General features: G+C 44.8%; 2 protein-coding genes across 2 annotated transcripts in view; one reads left to right on the top strand and one right to left on the bottom strand.

Moving 5' to 3' along the window:
• TMEM40 (transmembrane protein 40) overlaps positions 1–11,343 on the bottom strand; it is an 81,056-nt gene extending 69,713 nt beyond the window's left edge. The window contains exon 1 of the mRNA XM_065408577.1: positions 11,273–11,343. The gene's annotated coding sequence lies outside the window, so the exon portion shown is untranslated. The remainder of the gene's footprint in view (positions 1–11,272) is intronic.
• A 1,796-nt stretch (positions 11,344–13,139) lies between these two features.
• The window catches only part of BICD2 (BICD cargo adaptor 2), a 152,674-nt gene continuing 142,192 nt past the window's right edge, over positions 13,140–23,621 (top strand). The window contains 1 exon segment of the mRNA XM_065407624.1: positions 13,140–13,379. Within this exon segment, the coding sequence (XP_065263696.1) occupies positions 13,140–13,379 (240 nt within the window).

Genomic DNA, 23,621 nt, shown 5'->3' with positions numbered 1-23,621 from the left:
CCTTCACTAGCAGGACTAGGGACTGATTTTTGCCCCCGATGCCTAAGTGTCCCCCTTAAGGATTGAACTTACAACCTTGGGTTTAATAGGCCAATGCTCAAACCACTGAGCTATCCCTCCCCCAAGGTGCCACTGGACTCCTTGTTGTTTTTGTGGATACAGACTAACACAGCTACCCCCTGATATTAGACAAGTGTTAGCTGTTTAAATGGGCAGGTTTAACAAGGGGAGGAATAGCTCAGTGGTTTGAGCATTGGCCTGCTAAACCCAAGGTTGCGAGTTCAATCCTTGAAGGGACCATTTAGGGGTCTGGGGCAAAAATCTGTCAGGGTCAGTACTTGGTCCTGCTGCAAAAGCAGGGGACTGAACTTAATGACCTTTCCAGCTCTATGAGAGAGGTATATCTCCATATAATAAAACAAAAAAAAGTATAACAGATTAACTTGCTGCCCCACTTTCTAAACACAGCCATGGGGGATCCCATTACTCCTAACTGTGGCCTTTGCAACACAAGTATTTAAATGGTGAATCCTTTTCTAATGTAGCTCTTTTTATATACCTGATTTCTCTCCCCCTACCCCCATCCTTTTCTGGTTAAACAGCTTTGGTTTTTTCTCATGTCAGATGTTTTTGATCAGATATGTGGAGGCAGCAAGCAGTACCTGGGAGCTGGAGCAGAGAAACAGGTTTCATAAAACATGGGCCCAGGTTTTTTTGTTTTTTTTTTAAAGGGAGCCTGAAGTTAGGATCCTAAATCAGTATTTGGGCTCCTCCATAAGTGGCCAGATTTTCATAAGTACTAAGCACCCAGCAGCTCCCACTGACTTTAATCGGAGCTGTTGGATTCACACACTTTTAAAAACCTGGCCACTTATTTAGGAGCCTAGACATGGATTCAGAAGCCTAACTTTAGGGAACCATATTTGAAAATCTTGGCCATGCATTCTACTGCAGATTCTGACACTGATTTACAGACATGATTGTTGAGAGGTTATTTCTGTGCCTCAGTTTCCCCACCTGTAAAAACTGAGTTGATAAATCCCTACTTCGGTAAGGCACTTTGAAATCCTATGATCAAAGGTGCTATACAAGTGCAAGTTATTATTATTTATTACATAGGAGTATGGTATATGACATAAAAATCCATACATTCCTGAAATATGTGGTTGGATGTAATGTGTGCCATAAAAGACTTTGAGCCTGGTCCAAAGCCCACTAAAGTAAATGGAAAGACTCTCATCAACTTTAATGGGCTCTATTTGCTTTTATATTTCTGCGAGCAGTGAGTTTGATATTTGAGCGGTACAAGTATAGGTATCTTTCTCCATGTGCATTTCAATTCCAGCCAACCCAGTACATCTTTACTGAAGAACAGCATACAGAAAAAAAATGTGTTAGTCGCTTTCTTTATTACAGATCACTCCAGAAGAAGGACTTGAGGTCTGAAACACCATTGTTCACTTCCTTTTCTCTTCCCATAATGATCTGAAATAATCAGGTTGCTCCATTACCAGCCAACGCTGCTGCACTATCCTTTCCGTTTTCCTTTTCTTAAACCTGAGGCTGTTGTAATTAAGTTCCTTATGTTTTTCTTTGACATAGTTTGAGGGAAATAAAAACGAAATCAGACCTGCTGTGTGGTGGTTAGTAGAATAGCCTTTTAATTAATTCCACTAATTCTTCCTTAATCTGATCAAGAAAGCTGGCAATGGGAAACATTTGTTTGGATACAACAAAAACCATAGAGAAGGGAGAGCAGCCATTTCACACCTCATCAAACTGCCTAACAACATAATGGACTTTGGAGTGCATGAGCCAGAGACATACTAGCTATGTTGGAATAATTATGCCAGGCTGCCAGCGGCGTCCTGTAGCGTAGATGCAGCCTGACCCAACTTTTTGTTGGTATATAGGAACTCCACGTCCACAAAGTTAGCTGTGTCAGGAGAGCTTTCTTCTGTCGACTGATGAGGGTATGTCTACACTTACATTTTATAGCACTCTAACTTGCTGGCTCAGGAGGGTGAAAAATCAGAGCTAATCCCCTCGTGGAGGTGGATTACCAGGAGCGTGCGACCACATTCGCACTTCAACGCACTGCCGCGGGAGCGTTCCCGCAGCAGCGCTTTGAAGTTTCCAGTGTAGACATACCCTTAACTGTGTCTCCACTGGGGGTTATGTCAGAATAGCCACATCGGTCAGGGGTGTGGTGACACACATAGGAATGCTGAGATCACTTTTTAGTGCCTACCTGGCTGAAGGTTGTGTTCTCATCCACTGAGTGACATTAATTCACTTGGAATGGGGCCAGATTATGGGCTGTGTCCCAGCTATGTTCAGCTCAAGTTGGAGCGGTGCGACAAATGTGGCTTGAAGCTACCTTTTATGCCATCCTAATCCTGTGTCTGGCTGGGGACTGATCCAGTCCCCAGTGCAAAGTGCCTAAAACCTTAGCCCTGTTTTACTTTACAGTTACCCACATTCCCAAAGGGATGTTCTGGCAGCCAGGGATCATTAGGGTGTAGAAACAGCCCCCAGACGAGCCCCATAGCAATTGCTGGAAGGAAGGTAATGTACGAGGTCTGCAGTCACCCTATGTGACTGGAGGAATCTTTCATGTTGTGGGACTCCTCCAGTGTCCCTTTAACTGAGTTAAAGCTGCTTTGCACTGCAGAAATGGCGCAAAGTATCTTTAATGGGGCCAGAAATCTGGCCTTTGATCTTAATTACACCAGTGTAAGAGAAAAATCAAGTCCTATTTACCTATATGCTACATTCCATGTAGTTCTGTATAGTTTGCTACCTGCTCCCGTCAAATTGATGTTTTGCAGATGAGACACTTTTTACTACAGTATCTAACAGTGTTTGGGGGGGAAAGGCAAGGCAAAAACTTGCAATGGTCATTGTGCCTTAAAAGCTAAATTCCTGTGAAAAAGTTGGACTGGAGGAGGGAAAGATACATAGGTTGATTATATTTATATTAGCTTAAATAATTATGCAAATTTGTGATGTGTGTATATTTACTTACAAACTCTTGATTAGCCATAGATAAATATAGACAGCAAAGCCATACCTCACAACCTGAAAGCTTTTTATGCACCAGTTTTTATAGCACTTAACACCAGATATTGGTTACTTCACAATAGTTAAAGCAATGGGAAAAAGGAACTGCTCTGCCCCACCTAAAAAGATGTGAGTGTGTGAGGGGAATGGAAAGGAAAAGGAATCCCATAAAATCTAAATTCCGGGCCCTGCCCACTGTATGACTTCTAACTGGCTCGTGGGTTCAGTAAGGTTACATTTAGGCTTTGTGTACAATTTTAAGCTAAACTGAAATAAGCCTGATTTAAACCAAACTAAGAGTGTTCACACAGCTTTGGCACCAATTTAACTAAATCAGTTTCAAAGACCCAACTTTAATTAAACCCAGTGCAACTCTCTGATGTAGACAAGACTGAGGAAGAATAAATGACTAAAAGTAGTCATTAGGCGCATTAGCTGGCTTTATGTGAGAGGCTGTTTGTAATACAAAGACAACAAATTAAAATAAGGAAATATTTAATAAAAATGCCCACTCCCCCCACACTCATTCCATGCTGGCAGAACAGGGAGCATGTTTTTTACTGAGTAACCATGCCGAGCATCTGCTGCCTGATATGCCTAGCAGATGGCATGCCAGACATACTGTTATTGGGCCCTTCATTCGTTCCTACTTCTCTACCTCTGGCAATAAGCCAAGCAATTATTAGGCTGTATATCGACTCAGTGGGCAACCCCCTGTTCCATGTATGCCCCCAAAGATCAGCCAAAACTAGTCTTAGGAGTTAATCACATTCTTTGCCTGCTCATGGACACTTTAAGAATTTAATTTTTTGACAAAAATCTGTATTTCCTACATAAATGAATAAGTTGCAAACTCTGCTACTGGCAGATTTCAGCCAGTAAAGATGTAAACTCACCAAACTTTCCTATGTATAGTAGTAAATGATGCATATCCAGAGTACTCAGTCATTGCATTTCAAAGCACACGAGATTATTACTTTCCTGTTTTTTTGTTTAAGGACCAGTCATCAACACAGATCAGTCACGCATGTAGTGTCCAGTCCTATCTCTGAATCTGTAGCAAAATGTTTGGAATGTATTTTCAGCCCTTCTGTTTTATTTTTCTATTAAAAAACAGTAAAGTGGAAAGCTAGGATCAGGGAAATGTAACATAGACATGCATATCAAGTATCAGAGGGGTAGCCGTGTTAGTCTGGATCTGTAAAAAGCGACAAAGAGTCCTGTGGCACCTTATAGACTAACAGATGTATTGGAGCATAAGCTTTTGTGGGTGAATACCCACTTTGTCAGACGCATGTAGTGGAAATTTCCAGAGGCAGGTATAAATATGCAGGCAAGAATCAGTCTAGAGATAACAAGGTTAGTTCAATCAGGGAGGATGAGGCCCTCTTCTAGCAGTTGATGTGTGACATGCATGACACTTACAAACCCAAAGACAGTGGGCCAAATTCTGACAGGCCTTGCACACAGACATCTACTAGAAAAATCTCTACTAGCAGCAGGAACCTGGGGTGGAAATTGGCCTTACCTATATTCCTTCCTTTAAATCTTCATAATGAGCCCATTCCCCAGGCCCTCCATGACAGGTGACAGTGATGCAGAGGGCATTTGGGGTGTCAGGCAGTATGCTCTGCTTTTTTATACCTGTAGCCATAGCCCTGATCTTGCAATGAGCCCAATGCACCCGCCTGTTCACAGATCATTAATTCCCTTCCAGGAATAATCTGCCCAAAGGGTCTGAGAGTAGAGGTCTGGCAGTCTGCGAGAATACAGATTTACAGGAGTGTTACTTCTTTCAGGGTGTGTGTGTGTATATATATAAATATATATATATATGCCTGTTTTGAGGACCCAGTTTCAAGATGGATGTTTATTGTGCCATCATTTATAATATCTGAACTCTATACAGATACAACTTAAACAGGCAATTGTATATCCTTGCCCTATTTTGATGCAGTTGAACTGGTCTGAAATGAGATATGAAAATCTTAGCTTTCATGGCTCTGATGTCTTCATCTGATACTTCACTTTTTGGGCTGTCCGTGTTCACACAGCAAGAAACACCGTGGTAATTCAGGCTTGGTCGGAGTTGACTTTTGTTGTTAGCTCCTTGAATGGTTTGAGGCCTCACATTACAGTGTCTAGGAGATTCCACTGGGATATAGCAAGTGGGTTAAAATTGAAATCTTCTGAACAATACAGAGTGAGAATGTCTTGTTTTTCCAGCCGGTGTCTTAAGCATGTTGTACTATAAATGGAGTTACACTTGGCTGTGAACCTTGAATCAGCTGGGTCATCAGTCAGGGGTTTGTATGGTTGGAGACAGCAGAAGAGAGGTGATTGAAATGACCAGTCACCTTCTGGCTAACTATGATCAACTTCCCCACAGAAACTTCTTGAAGCAGATGTGCAGGTTGTGGACAAGTGCCAGCACGTACACATTGCAGTCATTACAAGCTTTTTTTATGCTAACTCCATCATCTCAAAGCATCATGTGAGCTCTATCTTTGGCAATCTGCTCTTTTCCAAAAATGCCCATGCCTTTGAAATAGCGGTTCCCATGTTGACAGTTGCTGCTGAACGTTTTCCTTCACATTTTGAACAAGACTATTTAGCAAAACATTGCAGAATGGGATCTGATAATGAGACTCCAGCAGTTTTATGAGCCATCCAGAACACAAATAGTTAATTACTCAAATCTGATCTATGACAAAACAATTAGCCCACCTTTGTTAAGCAGTGTTGCCATCTCTCATGATTTTACCATGCATCTTGCAATATTCAGTGTTTTCTTAAAACCCAAGCTCAGATAGGCAAGTGATTATGTAAAAATCTCAGGTTCCATTTAAAAAGAGAAACTAAGTCCCTAGTCCTTGTGGTTGAAAAGAAAACCTGAAAATATTATCTGAGTGCACCCTAAAAGCTCAGAAACCAAGACAAATAAAAGAGAATCCCAAATTTATTATTTCTCCAAAATCTCATGATTTTTAAGTCAGCCTCCTGATTTTGTTTTGCATCTGACTAATGGTTTTTGAATGCTTAGGGTTGGCAATATAACTGGTCAAGAAAAAGGGGGGGAAATCAACAAAATATTTCTAAAAATTCCCCATATTATTTTGGCTTTCAAGATTTCAAAATTCATAAAGTTTTGACCACTGACTTCACTGATGGTACACAAAACCAGTGCAACAGAGTAGAGAACCAGGGCCTGTGTCTCCCTTTCTCATTGAAATGATGTTCCCAATTTATGACAGAAACAGTAAGCCTTTTGTTTTCACACTTACTTCCTTTCCTGGAGCTGGTAACATAGCTTTTGCTAACTGCTACCTAAATTATACACCAAAGAGCTATAAAATAGTATAAATTAAAGTAGGGTGAAGGCTACTCAAATTTATACCTCATTTTGCCTTTTTCTGGCTCCACTGCATGTAAGTTAAACTATTTCCCAGCCCCCTTAGGATATATCTACACTACAAGTGAAGGTGTGATTGTAGCATGGGTAGGCCTACCCATGCTAGCTTTAATCTAGATAGTACGGGTAACAATATTAGTGAAAATATGGTGGCATGGGCAGTCATGCAAGTACCTAGCTAAGGTCCCCGGTGGGATTGTACCCAGGTGGATAATGCTGCCACGTCTTCACTATTATTGTCCCTTGTGCTAGCTAGATTAAAGCTAGCATGGGTATGCCTACTCATACTACAAATACAATCACACCTTCACTTATAGCATGGACATGCCATTAGATGCTGAGTAGGGTGGGTATAAAAGAGTTTCATTGAGCTTAAAGGAATCTAACTTTAACTTTCACATCACCTCTTGGTCCTTTCTACCCACTTTACTTTTGTTCTTCATCCAACCCATTTACAGCTGCAAATTCTCCCACTGCTGAAACTATATGGGGTGCTGTTACCTCTAAGCCCAAGTTTGCCAAGGCCATAATCAAATAAATACCCTGGTTTTAATGAACTCCCTTTGAAGTGTAAGACTAGGGCAGCGGTTCTCAAACTGTGGGTTGGGACCCCAGAGTGGGTTGCGACCCCATTTTAATGGGATCACCACGGCTGGCGTTAGACTTGCTGAGGCTCGGGGCTGAAGCCGAAATCTGAGCCCCACCACCCAGGGCTGAAGCTCTCAAGCTTCGGCACCCCCCAGGATGGCAGGGCTTGGGCTTGGGCTTTGGCTCCCCAGCCCGGGGTGGTGGGGCTTGGGCTTCCGTCCCCCTTCCAGAGTCGTGTAGTAATTTTGTTGTCAGAAGGGGGTCACGGTGCAATGAAGTTTGAGGAACCCTGGACTAGGGCCACCAATATGGCTCATCTCCTTAAGGTCCAGTCCAGGTCCCAGATCTCCCATGAAAGTTGGAAAGTACCAGGGGCACAGACAACTTTCTTTATGGGGAAGTGGGGGTGGAGGAGGGGACTACAGTTAAAGAAATAATAGAATAATAGCTGTTGAATATAGTTTTAATGAATAGTTTTGTACCATGACTAAATTTGTCCACTTTTAATCAAGTGAGATAAGCAAGTTTCTCTTCCAAACTCAGCATTTCCTTTCTTTGTTAATACAATCCTTAAACTTTTTTGGGGGGAGAGGGGGATAAAGCGCCCGTCAAGCCTCCAGTTGTCTTTGTCCCTGAATACCGGGAAGAAAGTTGCTCTTGTGTGCAGTCTCACCACCCTGGCCATTTTCCTCCTTGATTCTCCTTGTTGGGCAGCTGGGAAGCAGAGCTACTTGCCAGTTATAGACAGTAGGGGCTGCTTCTGACCTTGCCAGCTTGTATAGTTTGGGAGGGAGTGGAAACTGGCAGAACAACAATGGTAGCAGAGTATGAAAACAGCTGCAAGTCAAGTGTGGCAGTGCTACTCCAGGACTTTCATGTTCAGTGGGCCAAATTCTGATCTCACCATGTGGTAAATCTGGAGTGCATCCATTGAAGTCAAAGGAGTTAGTTACATCAGCTTATAACACTGTGAGATCAGAAGCAGACCCAGCCAGTTTGGTTGCATGTAGTGCATTGGGGGTTTAAATGAGCATTGGGCATGTGGAATTGATGTGAATTTAGAGAAGAAATAATTGAGAGTGTATAAATTGATTAGTGTATTAATTGATTAGTCTCGTTAGAGTTGGTATGGCAACCCCCATTTTTTCATGTTCTCTATGTGTGTGTATATATATATCTATCTTCCTACTGTATTTTGCACTGCATGCATCTGATGAAGTGGGTTTTAGCCCACGAAAGCTTATGCCCAAATCAATTTGTTAGTCTCTAAGGTGCCACAAGTACTCCTAGTTCTAAAAGCTGGGTGTTAGCTGTCAGGGGTGTGTGAGGTTTTCGGAATCAGGCCCAATACATACAGGTTTGCTATTAACACAGGACTCAAGGCATTTTGAAACTGAAAAAAGAAGGAATTTTCGTTAACTGCAGCGGGCTGTTTACATCAAACTTTTGTTTTTCAGCTCACGGCAAGTTTGTTACAGGGACGAGAATTAGGGCATTACCTCAGTATTCACATGTCAAATGCAGCCTCTCTAGATGAACCATGTGGAGGTTTGGGTTGGCACAAGTTCTTCAAAATAAAATATTAGCCGGGCGGCTTCATGACTATGAGGTTAAACTCACAGACATTAAAACACTTCATTAAAGGGGAATGTTTTTATATGTACCAAGGTGGATCTGGATGAACATAGGTAGGTGGCAGATTAAAGCAGCCTGAAAAAGCCCTGGAGCTATAGGCACAGCCCGTGTTATATACTATGCTCTAATCCTCATGTGTGCTCAGACAGGTAATTGTTTTTTATTGTGTTTGGCACTTGCCCACCAATTCAATACCAATTATTTTTGACATTAGGTGAAATTCTCAGCTGTGCCTGCTGCAATAAAAGAAGGACAAGCTATGAACAAGTTGGGCAAGTGCTCAAGCTGACATGCAGAGGGCCAAATAGTGCTCTCAGTTACACTGCTGTCAATCTGGAGTAAATTCACTAACTTCAGTGGAGTTACTCAGGATTTACAATGGGCATTGCAGCTGTGCTGCTGTAGCCCTGTAGTGTAGACACCTACTATCATGACGGAAGGGGTTTTTACATCACTGTAGTAGATCCACCCCCTTGAGAGGCGGTAGGTAGATCGATGGAAGCATTCTTCTGCTGACCTAGTAGCATCTACAGTGAGGGTTAGATTGACCTATCTAGGTTGCACAGGGCATGAAATTTTTCACAGCCTGAGCAATGTAGCAAGGTCGACCTAAGTTCTAGGTCGAGACCAGGCCGGAGAGCAGAATTTGGCCCAGGGTGCTTAGCCCTACATCATGGCTTATAAATTAATGCTACCCGCGGTGGAGAAGTAATTACGTCATTCACTGTGTCCTGTTTACTCTTAGTTGGTAACCACCATTCTTTTATTAAAGGGTAACTAGCAACAATAGCTGATTACATTTCCTCATCAAAAGAGCTGCATCTTTTTCAAGTGGGATGGGGATAGGTTGGAGGCTGCTCAAGTATTATTGTGTAGAGAGCTATACAGGGCCAGCTCCACCATTTTTGCTGCCCCAAGCAAAAATAAATAAATAAAAAGCGTCTTGGACTGCCGCCGCCCGAACTGCCGAAGCGCAAAAAAAAAAGCGTCTCGGACTGCCGCCGCTTGAACTGATGAAGCAGGAAAAAAAAAAAAAAAAAACCCACAAATGACCGGACTATGACGCCCCAAGTATGGACTGAATGCCACCCCTTAGCATGTGCCGTCCCAGGCACGTGCTTGCTCCGCTGGTGCCTGGAGCTGGCCCTGGAGCTATACAAGCCAACCAAGACAGCTGCAAAATCTATCTATCTTAGATACTTATACAACCCCCTTTCCCCCCCTCCGTTCCTGTAGTACCTGAGCAACCCACTGTTTTTAGTGCATTTATCCTCACATTAACCCTGTGAAATGCCAGCCCTGTGAAATGCCATTATTCCCAGTTGAGGGATGGGGAACTGTAAGATGGAGCCACTGAGTTGGGAGATGTGAAACAATGAAAAAGGAAGGGATCTTCTGAACTCAAATGGGCATATGGAGGATTTACGGGGACAATTACCACATTACTCCTGATGGGGAAAATTATGGCAAGATGTTTACTTTCACACAGAAATGTACTTGCTACTTCATTCTTAGGGCCATCCCTGTATAAAATGATACATGCCCCATCCATCACTCTGCCCAGGGTGACTAGGACCCACTCCTGTGTACCCATGACACTGTCCCCATCAGCTGCTGCTGCTGCTACTTCCTCCATACAGCTGGTTGTGAGGCTCTCTGATTTCTGGTGCTCCATCCTAAAAGAACCAAGGAGCCAGGAGATAAAGCTGGCAACAAGGGAGGAATGCTAAGGAATTCATTCTCTGCCATTGCTAGCTGGTGCTAAAGTTAGATGAAATAACCGATGGGCATTGAGTCTGAAACTCTGGTTGGAAGGTTGGGTGTGCAAATGTGGTGAGTGGCCCTGGAAAATCCTGGGCCATATTCACAACTGCATAGGTCTAAATATGCTACTGCTGTGGTGAAATACTAATAATGAACTAACACTGTACAAAGTATTTAACAAAATTATACCTGGCAAGTAAGATCTTGTAACTTCTGCACATTTCTATTGCTTATAAAATTATTTTCTTCTGAATTCTAGTCAGTTGCAAGCCTCTTATCAATTATACGTCTTATATAGTTTACATACAATGCTCATTTAGGCCCCAGAGGGTCCTGTGGCACCTTTAAGACTAACAGATGTATTGGAGCATAAGCTTTCGTGGGTGAATTAAAGGTCTTAAAGGTGCCACAGGACCCTCTGTTGCTTTTTACAGATCCAGACTAACACGGCTACCCCTCTGATATTTAGGCCCCAGTTCAGCAAATTATTTAAGCACTTGCATAACTTTAAATGTGAGGCGTTCTATTGAATTAAATGGAATGACTCATGTGATTAAAGTTATACATGTGCTTATGTGCTTTGCTGGATCTGTGTCTTAAAGGAATACAAAGCTTTACCATGTGCTTTTGAGAGAGCATTACTTTAGCTTCACTTTCTATAATTAATCTTAACTCCAGCACCCACTCCTTTTTCCCCTTATGCCTGTACCTGCTTCTGCAAAACCCTAAAAAATATAGTAAACTAATAAAAAAATTAAGACAAACCTGTAATAAAATACATTTAATTATGTTCCTGCACAAGCTGCTTACCTTTCCCCTTGTTTTCTGGTATTTCTGCCCAGCCCTACTCCACTTCATGGTCTGTAGTTGTTTCTGCTGATCGACTCACATGGCTACCACTCTGTTCCCCTTATCTGTTCGGACTGTAAACTCCTGGAAACCAGAACCTCATCTTCTTACTTATCTGCCCAGTGCCATGCACATCAGTGGCACTATATAGAGAAATAAACAAGCTGAGTGAAAGAAGAATTACATAAAGACCCCCAAACTAATAATATAATAACCACCATAAACAAGCACCCCCAATAAAAATCATAATCAATAACTTAAGGTGTTTCTAATTTCAAATAACTGCTTTAATTAGCAACCATTGTACTTCAGTTATAAATGTAGGGAGGAATCTATAGCAGCATTAAATGTACCTCCTTGAGTGAAAGCTAGAGCAATGGTACAGCTTTACAGTACAATAGCGGTAACTATTTCATGTAACCAGTTAATTCTATCAGAATGCTATATATCAGTTTTAGTTTTTGAACAAAAACAGCACCCTCAAGAAGCATGCATAACATTCAAAAGCAAACACATGCTCCCATTGTTGCAACCTTTGTTCTCCCTTCCCTCTCCTCCCCTCCCATTCTTTGTGGCCCTCACTCTTTGTTACATCTTAGCTTTTAGCCAGATCTTTAAACCCTTTCTTATGTGCTGAATATTCACTCACACAAGCATTACCTTTGATTTCACTGCAGCTATGCATGTGAGCAAGGGTTTACAGGATCATGAGAGGGCCCTGATGCTGAGAAGGCCTATGCACATAATTAACTTTACACATGTGAGCAGTGACTTCAATGTGTACTATTGATGTGCATAAAATTGAGCACATGCCTAAATCCATATCCCTGGTCCTGCAAAGATTGATGTAATCTTTCAGCTGAGGAAATTAAAACAAACAAAATACTTTTGTTGGTAAAGTACCATGCACAACAATAGTGCTGTATACATCAATGAATAAATAAATAATTATAGAACTACAACAAAGAAGACAGATGGGGTTGACAATGATGGCGATGATAACAACTTTGGGGGGAAAACATAGTCCTGTGTTGTTTAAAAGCCAGAGGGGTCCGTGCTATCTTAAGTTCACTTCCATCATAGACGAGTCTGATTCCCAAAGGTATTTAGGTGCCCAACTTCCGCTGATTTCACTTAGTGACCCCTGTTTGCAATGAATACCGCCTCTGAAAGCAACATATCACAGAAACTGGCACAACTCTGACCCCCCGCCCGCAATAATGTAGCCACCTAGGTTTGACGCGGCCTGTAGGCGTCACTGTTCCAAGTAAAAGTTGCCCTGACGCCGATGATGATAATAACACAGCCCTCTGCTAGCTTCTTCCCCTAGCAAGAATTCCTCCAAGAGGGCTGGGGCTGCCTTCCAGCTGGGCTGCCCTCCCTGTGCATTGTGGGACTCGTAGTCCTCTGAGGCACGCGTTTGCTTGGAGCTGGGGGGAGGCGGGACTACACGTCCCACAAGGCCCGCCGGGCAGCTGGCTGGCCGTTCCTTTTGAATGATTTCACTGCGCTCTGCCTGCCCAGCTAGTTTCGCAGCCGCAGCCTGCAGGAGGAGGCAGGAATCATGGTGTAAGGGGCTGGCTGGGGCGGGGGTGCAGCCAGGGGCGAGAGCGAACCGAGCGCCCTGCCCGTTTCATGGCAGCCGGGGGAGCTGGCAGCGCAGCAGCGGGGCCAAGTTGTGCTCGCCGAGGGCGGCCCATGGCAGCCCAGCGGCTGCGGGGGTGTTAAGGGCGCTGCGTCCGTCCCCCTGCCCGGCTCGCCCCGCAGCCCCCCTCGCTGCGTTGCCCCGCCGGACGGGGACGGGAGGCGCCGCTCCCGGCCGGCCGCGATGGCTCTGGCTATGGAGGAGGAGGACTACGCCAAGCTGGTGATGGAGTCGGAGCCGGAGTGGCTGCGGAGTGAGCTCAAGCGGCTCTCCCAGGAGCTGGGCGAGACCACCCGGGAGAAGATCCAGGCGGCGGAGTACGGGCTGGCCGTGCTGGAGGAGAAGCAGCAGCTCAAGCAGCAGTACGAGGAGCTGGAGGCGGAGTACGAGACCATCCGCACGGAGATGGAGCAGCTGAAGGAGGTGAGCCGGGGCCCGGGGCAGTGGCCGGCTGGCGGCCAGGGGGTGACCCGCCGGGACTGACTGCCCTGTGCCCGTCTGTTGGAGGGAGAGTGGGCAAGGCAGAGAGCGCGGGCTAGGGGCTGCGGCACATGAAGGGGGATCTGGAGACCCGGGGTGCCTCAGCCACTGTCTGACCTTGGGCAAGGCCCCCTGAACGTTTGGGGGCCACGCTAATCTCTGGGGTAACTCCGCTGCAAAGGCTGGAGTTACTCCTGGGAGGAATTTGGCCCATCTGTAATGGGAGGCCGGTCATATATCCTGGGGCTGCAGCAAGGACTAATTCACTGCTGCCTGCAAAGCAGCCTGCTCTCTGCAGTGGGGAGGTGGCACGGCAGCGCAGAGGATGCATTGCTACTGATGGATGTTCTGGGCATGCATGTTTCTGTCTGGTTTGTGTCTGTGCGAGGCAGTAGCGATGTAATTCACCCTCCCCGGGAAGTCTGTCTTCAGCTCTCACTGGAAAGCAGCTGTTGGCTGCATCTTGGCTTCTTCCAGCTCAAATGAAGAGCATCGTCATCGTCTCCAATGCAGTGCAGTGTCACAGCTAGATCCGGCATCATCATGCACATCATTGCTGGCGTAATGCTATGCAGCCCTTTAAAGGGGCAGCTCAGCAATTCCTCTAAGACCCTGTGCCCTTCCAATGACATCTGCTGTGTCTTCTCTCAGCTGGGCGAGATGCACAGGAAAGAGGAGACTTGCGATTAATACGCTGGAGATCAAGTGCCAGTCTGTTACTGTGGTGGTCATTGCAGGCGGGAGGGAATAATGGAAGTCAGACCATAATTCTGTTGTTTGCTGTATAATGGCATACCGTTCAGAGCTCTCCAGATAGCATTTCTAATATAGAATCCAGTTCCCTGAATTTTAAGGGTGCAATTTAATATTGGGATCAAGTTTTTCATCTCTCTCTTTTGCCTTTCCTGTCCCTCCAAATATACACAGATTTTGAATTAAGTTATTTAATCTGGTTGTTTATAAAAGGGATATATATGGGGGTGAACTATGAGTTCCTTAGTATTAAGTAGATTTCCCCACCTAAGTACAAAGGTTACTACTATTTTAAAATGGAAAAATTGCTGGTAGAAAGTAATTATTAGGAGTAGGCCTTCTTATAAAAGGCTGAATTGCTGATATTTAAATACTGGCTACAGAGCATTCACAGGATCCTTTCTGTACAGAGCTGATGGTTCTCCAATAAGTTAGCCTTATAATAAACAATCTGTAAAGACCAGGAAATGAATGAATGGCTAACATATGTGTAGAAATGCCATACCCTGTGCCAAAGATACATGTACTACTGAGCCATTCAACACACTTATGTTAGCCATCCATGTCAGAGCTTTGACATGAAATGGAGCTTCCTGGAAGCAAAGCAGAAAGTACAGAAATCAAATAATTGGCCTTCTGAGCGAGTGTCAAAGTGTAAAGCAGCGGAGTGTCAGCATGAACTCAGAAATTCCTTGCTATTGCTGGCTTGTCAAACTCTTAGGACCAAATGGAGGCCCCCAAGCTTTGAAGACCCTCACCTCACAAGGCAATGGGCTGGGGGAGGGGAGAGTTCCCACCTTTCCGGCTGCTAATTGTTCGGGTGGAGATCATTTTCTGCAATAGTAGATTGGCAGGATAGCTTCACTTTACATTGGGATTATAGGGTAATTACAAGGAGGACTTGCTTTTTCTCCCCTACCACTCAACCAGGGGTGGGGGCAGCAGTGTATTTACCTTCCCCCCCCCCCATTCCTACCCTCCCCCGACCCCCTGCCCAGCTCTGCAGACAAAGGGTATGTCTACACTGGAAACTTCAAAGTGCTGCCCTGGGAACGCTCCTGTGGCAGCGCTTTGAAGTGCGAGTGTGGTCACACGCGAGCGCTGGGAGAGAGCTCTCCCAGTGCTCCTGGTAATCCACCTCCATGAGCCTGTCTACACTAGCACTTTAAAGCCCAGAACCAGTAAGTTAGAGCACTATAAAATGTAAGTGTAGACAAGCCCAAAGGCCCTGACAGTCCCTCAATCTTCAGCCTGCAGTGGAGAGAGAAAGCACTTCTTTCCTTGAGCCCAGGAGTACTGCTTTCTCTTGCCATGTTATGGTATGGGACCCTGTGGTCAGGGCAGAGAGTCAGAGCAGCTGTGCTCTCCCGTTCCCCTGGCCTGCTCAGTACCACTGACATAATCATCCACAGGGTGGGAATGGCAGAGCGAAGAAGCTGGAGAGAACCAGAGAGCTGTGGAAGGGCAGACCTCTTGGAGAGGAGTAGGCTCAGATCACATGGGGAAGCAGAGGACCTGTGAGGGGCTAGAGATCCAAAAGGGGAAAAACAGGGCATGAGGGACCAGAACTCCTGTTGAGGGAGGACCAGATACCTAGGAGAGTGGGGATCAGAGCTTCTGCAGAAGGGACCTCTGAGCGGGCATCGGAGGCCTGGGGGTATGGAGCTCCTGGGGATGCAGAAGGAATGGGGTGGAAGGGCAGATGATGGAATGTAGGGCAATGAAGAAGAGCATACACACGCTCGTATATGTGGCCAGTCTGTATTAGGCTATCTCTTCACTACCAGGACTATAGCGACATTGCTGTAGTTCTGCTGGCATAACCCCGTAGTGTGGACACAATTTACAGGGACGGAAAGGGTTTTTCCCTTTACCATCCCACCGACAATAGCTAGGTCAATGGACGCATTCTTCCTTTGACCTAGTTGCGTCTTACACTGGAGGTTAGCTGGGCATAGCTATGTCGATCAGAGGTGTGGATTTTTCACATCCCATGAGCAACATAGTTATGTTGACCTAAATTTGAAGTGTAGACCAGGCTTTAGAAAACTTGCACTGGTGTAACTGAGGGCTTGTCTACACAAAAACTGCATCCACAATACCAAATTGGTTTTAATTCACACCTTTTGGGTAAGCCTACACTGCAACTAGACACCTGAGCCCTCTGACTTGGTCTCAGGCTGTAGGGCTGATTCATTGCAGTGCCTGGAGGTCTACACAGCAATGAAACAGGCTGGCAGCCCGAGCCCCATGAGCATGGGCCAGCCGTGGGTTTTTCATTGCAGTGTAGACGTGCCCTTTGTTTCAGTGCAGGTCTGAGTGTGTTTAAAACAAACCCCAGCTTAAGCTTTCTCCCATCAATATGGTTGTCAATTCTCTCCATATCTCACTCTTCTCCACCCTTGACTCTTTTGCCCCTCTTTCCCATTGCAAGGTCTGTCCTTCCAATCCCCTGGCTCACCCTCAACCTTATTCCTGCTCTAATGCCGCAGAGCATCTCTGGCAAAAATCCCATGACCAGGCGGCTTATTTCCTTGTGCTCCCCTGTCAATCTGTCTGTATTCGTTTGTTATCTCTTATATTTAAGTCTGGTCTACACCTAAAACAGGTCAATGTGGCTACATCACTCAGGGCTGTGAAAAATTTCAAATCCTGAGTGCTGTAGTTAGGACAGCCTAGCCCGCCCATTTGGACGTGGCTAGGTTGATGGAAGGATTCCATTAGCTAGACTGTGCCATGTCAAAAACAGAGAAGCAGCCAATTTCCTTGGAGTCAGCCGGTCTTAGTGTCATAAGTATGAGAAAAGATTTTAGTCTCCTCAAAATGAGTTTTTAATTTCACGCTTACTATGAACACTGATTCTATTCTCTCCCTATGTCCCAAATACACCTCTGTGACACATGGCCAGAAAAGGTTAAACATCCTGCAAAATAAGTAACCCTCAAAAGATATGTGGGGAGATAATATTTGTGTTTTTGTGTATTTATACACACACACACACACACACACACACACACATATCTATCAATCTATCAAACGATAGATATGAGTATGGTGGACAATGTAATCAACAGTCCTGTCTATGATGTATTCTGATAGTTCAGAGATCAAAAGAACATCCTAGCATTTACATGAATTGTAAACACGGGATATCTCGGTATTCATCGCTCTTTGAAATGTACTGTGAATGGTGGAGAAACAAGCAAATGGCCTTGTGTTAATTCGTATAGCTAAGTACCGGTGATGGACCTCCTTCAAAGTCATCCTAATTACCTTTTGTTCCCAGAGGAACTCCCAACTTGTCAAAGAGGACATGAAATTGTCTAAAAGATCCTTGGGTCCTGATTCTGTCATCTCAGCTCTGCTTAAGCTTCATCAGAGGAAGTTTGAGTCACAAGACTGAGGTCCCAGTTATGCTGGTACGCCCTGAATATGAGATTTGGACATTGCACTATAACCTATGAACTATTTCTGAAAGAACTCTTTGCAACTACAAAGCTCACCATTTCTGCTATGAATCTAGACCTAAAAGGATTGTATGTATATTGATCTTTTAACCATACTCTCTCTCTATTGTTGTTTAACAAATTTGTTTAGTTAATAAGAATTGGCTGTAGCGTGTATTTGGGTAAGATCTGGAATATTCAATAACCTGGGAGGTAATGTGTCCGATCATTTGGGATTGGTAGAACCTTTTCTTTTATATGATGAAATAAGATTTTCAGAAATCATCATATTTGACTTGGGTACCTGGATGGAGGCCTGAGGCTGGATCATTTTAAGGGAACTGTGTTGTTTGGACTTCCAGTAAGGTAATAAAAAAGCTGTTTTATGCTGGCTTGGTAAATCTAAGCATTGGAATATCCAACAGCTTTTTGGGGTTTGGCTGCCCCATTCTTTGCAGTTCACCCTAATTGAGTGACCACAGCTTGCGCCCACTGGGACCCTGGTCACAACCACTCATTAGCCTGTAACCAGCTCACTAGATCTATGAAGAGAATATGTACAAAAATATAAACTTTTTTACAAGTAGATGTAGTGCCATATTCTGATCTTAGCTACACAGTGTAAATCTGTAGAGTTGAATTCGTTCTGGATTTGAGACAGCGTTACCAAGATCTGAATCTGGCCAACACCGAGTCTTCATTTCAAAACAAAAGGTAAACTATTTAAAGTAATCAGTAGAAAGAATTCCTTTTATTTACACAAAATTCCTGAGGTTTTAACAGCATTATACAGCTAAATGTAATCCTGTGAGTGGGTTTTTTTCCTTTAATCTTCTTAAAACAAAGTTCCCTCTGTGTTTTTGGCACCGATCAGTATTAGTTTAAACATTTTGTGGGAGGAGGACAGGAGGAAGTCACCCAGTACCCTAAAGATAAATAGTAGGATATGCTCATAATTCTATTAAAGGGTGGCCTCGTGGCTAGAGACCTGGACAGGGAACTTCAGAGTCCTGAGTTCTACTCCTGGCTTTGCCACTGGCCTACTGGGTGACCCTGGGCAAGTCACATCACCGCCTTGTACCTCAGTTTCCCCATGTATAAAATGGAGATAATGATAATGACATCCTCTGTCAAGTGCTTTGAGAACTCCTGAGGAAAAACACTAGGTATTATTATTTCAGCAGTCACTTTATTCCAATTCAAACAAGTGTATTTGAGTCAGTAAAGGGAAATGTCTCTCCTGCTCTTCTGAATTTATATTTAATCAAAATGTTAAAACGGGTCTGGATTAGTTTCCATATACCCAAATCAATATTTTATAGATAACTGTATTAAAACACACAATGCAAAACTTACATCAATAATCACATTGAGCCAGGGCAAGGTGCATTTCAGTAGTACATTAATACACACACCTCGGCTGTGTTTTGCAGCATGAAGCCTATATAGCCTGATCTTCAGATACTCAAGGCACATATTAACCAAGTGCTAGCACCTGCCCAGCATTATCTTGATGCTAATATATTATATCTGCTTAAGTTTTTATATTTGATTTGAACAAGAAAGCTTCTAAATATATCTTAGAGCACACTTTTGGATTACGTACCTCCACTGAGCCAGAAAGTTCATAACAGAGAGAGAGAGAAAGAACACAAAACAAAATGCAGAACCAAGAACTCACAAAAGAAAGAACAAACTCCCTGGTTATTTTCAAACCAGTCTTCAAATTAAACAGGGATTTATTTCTCGATTTTTTCCCTTGTTGCCTGCCTCCCTCTCTCTGCACAGCCAGAATATTAAAAATGAGATAGGATCTATCTAGTTCAGAGGTGGGCAAACTATGGCCCGCGGGCCACATCCAGCCCGCGGGACCCTCCTGCCCGGCCCCTGAGCTCCTGGCCCAGGAGGCTCGCCCCGGCCCCTCCCCCGCTGTTCCCCCTCCCCCGCAGGCTCAGCGCGCCGCTGGTGCAATGCTCTGGGCGGCCGGGCAGCGCAGCTGCAGAGCCGCAGCCTGACCCAGTGCTCTGTGCTGCGTGGTGGCATGGCTGGCTCCAGCCACAGCCGTGCTGCCAGCCACCGGTGCTCCAGGAAGCGCGGTAAGGGGGCAAGGAGCAGGGGGGGTTGGATAGAGGGCAGGGAGTTCGGGGTGGTGGTCAGGGGGTGGGGCGGTCAGAGGGCAGGGAGCAGGGGGGGTGTTGAATGGGTGCAGGGGTCCCGGGGGGCAGTCAGGAAGGAAGGGGGGTTGGATGGGGCAGCGGGGGGCAGTCAGGTGCAGAGGTTCCAGGGGCAGTCAGGGAGAAGGGGTGGATGGGGCAGGAGTCCTGGGGAGGCATTCTGGAATGAGAGGGGGGGTTGGATGGGGCAGCAGGGGGCAGTCAGGGGTGGGGGTTCCGGGGGCGGTCAGGGGACGGGGGGGTTGGATGGGGTAGGAGTCCCGTGGGGGGGGGGGGGAGCGTCAGGGGGCAAGAAGCAGGGGGGGATAGGGGCCGGGGGCCGGGCCATGCCTGGCTGTGCCTCCCCTAACCAGCCCTCCATACAATTTCTGAAACCCGATGCGGCCCTCGGGCCAAAAAATTTGCCCTCCCCGATCTAGTTCCTTGATGCCTGTGCCTGGCTACTACTACACACGTTACTACTTCCAACAGAGCCCCTTTCACATTATGTTTGAATTGTATAAGTGAAGCTGAAATCATTCCAGGTGCATCTGATGCACTATTGAGAAGGCAATTGCAAGTTGCTAGATAAAGGAAAAAAGTCTTAGGGAAAACCAATGCAGGCTTTATATTATTATGATGTGTCTAACATAATCTATAAAATATTAAATAGGAAATAAAGAAAAACAGAAATTGTCTTTTCCCCCTCTGCCCTAACACTTTTTTTTTTTTTTCTTAAAACCACCTCACATATTTAGTACAGTGGGATTCAATTGTGCTGTATCTGCACATGCTTTTAGACTGCAAGGTTTTTAGGACAGCCACACCATTTCATATGTATTTTTTTTACTACTGCACATCTACATTATATTATGAATTCTTTATTTCTATAATCGTGCCCATGTTTGCTGAGAGATTTAAACATGGATCTAACCCCCCTGAAGTGGCCTTGCCAGCCAATCAAAAAGCAGCTTTGGACAGCATCCAGTTTCATATTTGAATTTACAGCTAGTTATAAATCTAACTGACATCTCAAACACGACTCAAAGTACCATACAGAGCAGATATCCGCTTTTCAAGTCAACATTCCAAGCTACAGTCTCCCACAAATCATCCAGACTGCCAATAATCAGACTCTCCAGACAGCCACTTTTGTAACCAGGGTTGATCCTGCAAACCTTCAGTTGTACGAGTAGTCCTCGTTCATGCAGGGAGCCCGTGTTACTTATGCAACTAGCTTTGTTGCAGACAAAGGTTTGCAGGATCACATCCCAGCGTAGTAAAGTCTATGAAAGTGCCCTTTTATTACTTCACCTTGTGTTGCATTAAAATGCGATGCAATACTTAACTGCAAGAGAACAAGTTACTTTTTTCCCCACCCTCATGCAGTCCCCAAGTAAATAAATCACACGCTGTGCTATAACTGCATAATGAAAAAACAACGAGGAGTCCTTGTGGCACCTTAGAGACTAACAAATTTATTTGGGCATGTAAGGGCTGGTCCACACTAACCCCCCACTTCGAACTAAGATACGCCACTTCAGCTACGTGAATAACGTAGCTGAAGTCGAAGTACCTTAGTTCGAACTTACCGCGGGTCCAGACGCGGCAGGCAGGGTCCCCCGTCGACTGCGCGTACTCCTCTCGCAGAGCAGGAGTACCGGTGTCGACGGCGAGCACTTCCGGGATCGATCCCAGAAGATCGATTACTTACCTCCGGGTCCGCTGGTAAGCATAGATGTACCCTTAGTCTCTAAGGTGCCACAAGGACTCCTCCTTGTTTTTGCTGATACAGACTAACACGGCTACCACTCTGAAACCTGCATAATGAAAGTTTGAAATGGATTCCACTTTACAGAATCTAGGTTGTAGGTTACCACCACCTTCACTAATTATTACATTCATCCGTGGAGATTACCTGTACCTAATTCCCTTAGGTGATAGTAAATGCAAACAAAACAATGGATCAGTGGGAAATGCAGCACAAATTAACATAGATGTGTGAGGTACAGATAGATCTGGCCACACTCACGAAATTGGTGTGCATGAGGGGAATTCCACGCTTCACCAAGGGCCCTCAACTCAAAGCAGTTGATCTACATGGGGTAGGGAGAGCTGAGAGAAGGCTTGAGGTCCAAATGCTGAGCTCACCCCCCTGCATAATCTGGAGCATGGATCTGTGGGTGTAACCAGTACTCTGTTGTAGAGGAGCTTGGGGAATAGAACTAATGGAGAAGTAACTATGCAACTCCAGTCATATTAGCACCCTGTGGTGGTGGAGCATGCTGGCCCACCAATGCTACTGAAGTTCTGATGCTACAGGAGCTGCAACCGAGTAGCTTGTAGCTTGGGCAGGGCCAATCCCTTCCTCCCCCAACTCCCTGCACACAGCCAATTTACAGGGACAGTGCTGTCTTCTTAAATTGTAGTCTCTTGAGGGCAGGGATCTTGCCTTATGTGTTTGCACAGCACCTAGTACAATGGGGTCCCAGATCTCTCGGCACTATTAGAACATAAATAACAATAACGCATGGTGGAATAAATCATTGGTTTGATGTGTTTTAAAAGCAGCATCGGGCTGTGGTTAGAGCAGGAGACTAGGAGGCAGGACTCCTGCGTTTCATTCCCAGTTCGTTAAACGGCCACCCCTGACAGATCACTCCCACTCTGGGCAAATTGTCTGCCACCAAGGTCCCTGCTTTACTCTAGCACAAGCTTCAGAGCTTGATATGTGGCAGATCTTGTGTGTGGAAGTTTCTTGGCTAAGTCTGGAAAAACAATTGTTTAAAATAAGTTACATAAACGATAAGGGGTAAAAGTCCCTTCTGAGAATGCCCAGTGTGCATCTGCTAAGGTTTAGTAGATCCTAACAAAGTCCAGACTCCTTCAGAGGAACTATGTATTGTCCCTGCTTGGTCTGACTAGGGGATTCAGCAGGGTACTTGAGCTGCTCCTAGGATTGTTTACATGGGAAAGGTAGGAGATAATTACAACAGGACACACAAAGACCAAAATCCTGCTGAATATCAAAGGCAGGAGAAAATCGGGGGAGGGGGAGAAATAATTGCTGACCTGTGATTTTAAGCTGTCTTCATTTCTGAGGCATTCTACAACATTCAGCAATCTTCTAGCTTTAGGGGGAGAAAAAGGTTAATTTCCTCTCTTTTTCCATTTTGAAGACACCGCATCCCATAGTCATAGGCAGTATGTCCTAGAGGCTAGAGCACTGCACTGGGCCTCAGGGGGCATGGTTTTATTCTTATTTTGGCCACTGGCTTGCTGGGTGATCTTGGGCAATTCACTTTACTTCTCGGTGCCTCAGTTTCCCCACCCCATCTGTAAAATAGGGATAATGATGCTTACCTCCATTGTGAAGTGCTTTGATGTCTACTGATAAAAAGCAATATAGAAAACCTAGGGATTATTATTTTTATTATTCCATGGGGATGAGAGAGGCCACAAAGGTGGGGGGGGGGGGAGAAAGTGTTTGTTCCACACATTACTCCATATGGCTCCATCCTCTTCACAAGGCCTCAAAGTGGCATCTTGACCTACACCTAGAATTTATGTTTTTGAGGGCTGAGCAATACTAGAAAACTTGCAGCAGTGTAAGTAAATCAATTTAAAAGTGACTTGGTTACACTGGTACAAATCCTCAATGTAGACACATTTACATCAGTTTAAACTGCACTTCCTTAATCAGTTTATTTCTATTTAGCTTAAAATGATTCCAAATCAACTAAAATGAGGCTTTGTCTGTCTAAAGGGAAAGCTGCATCAGTTCAAATTAAATAGTTTTTCAAATTATTTAGTCAGACTGGTGCAAACCCCTA

Source organism: Emys orbicularis, chromosome 7, assembly GCF_028017835.1.
Source record: "Emys orbicularis isolate rEmyOrb1 chromosome 7, rEmyOrb1.hap1, whole genome shotgun sequence".
Lineage (NCBI taxonomy): Eukaryota > Metazoa > Chordata > Testudines > Emydidae > Emys > Emys orbicularis.
This window is presented reverse-complemented; position numbering and strand designations above follow the sequence as displayed.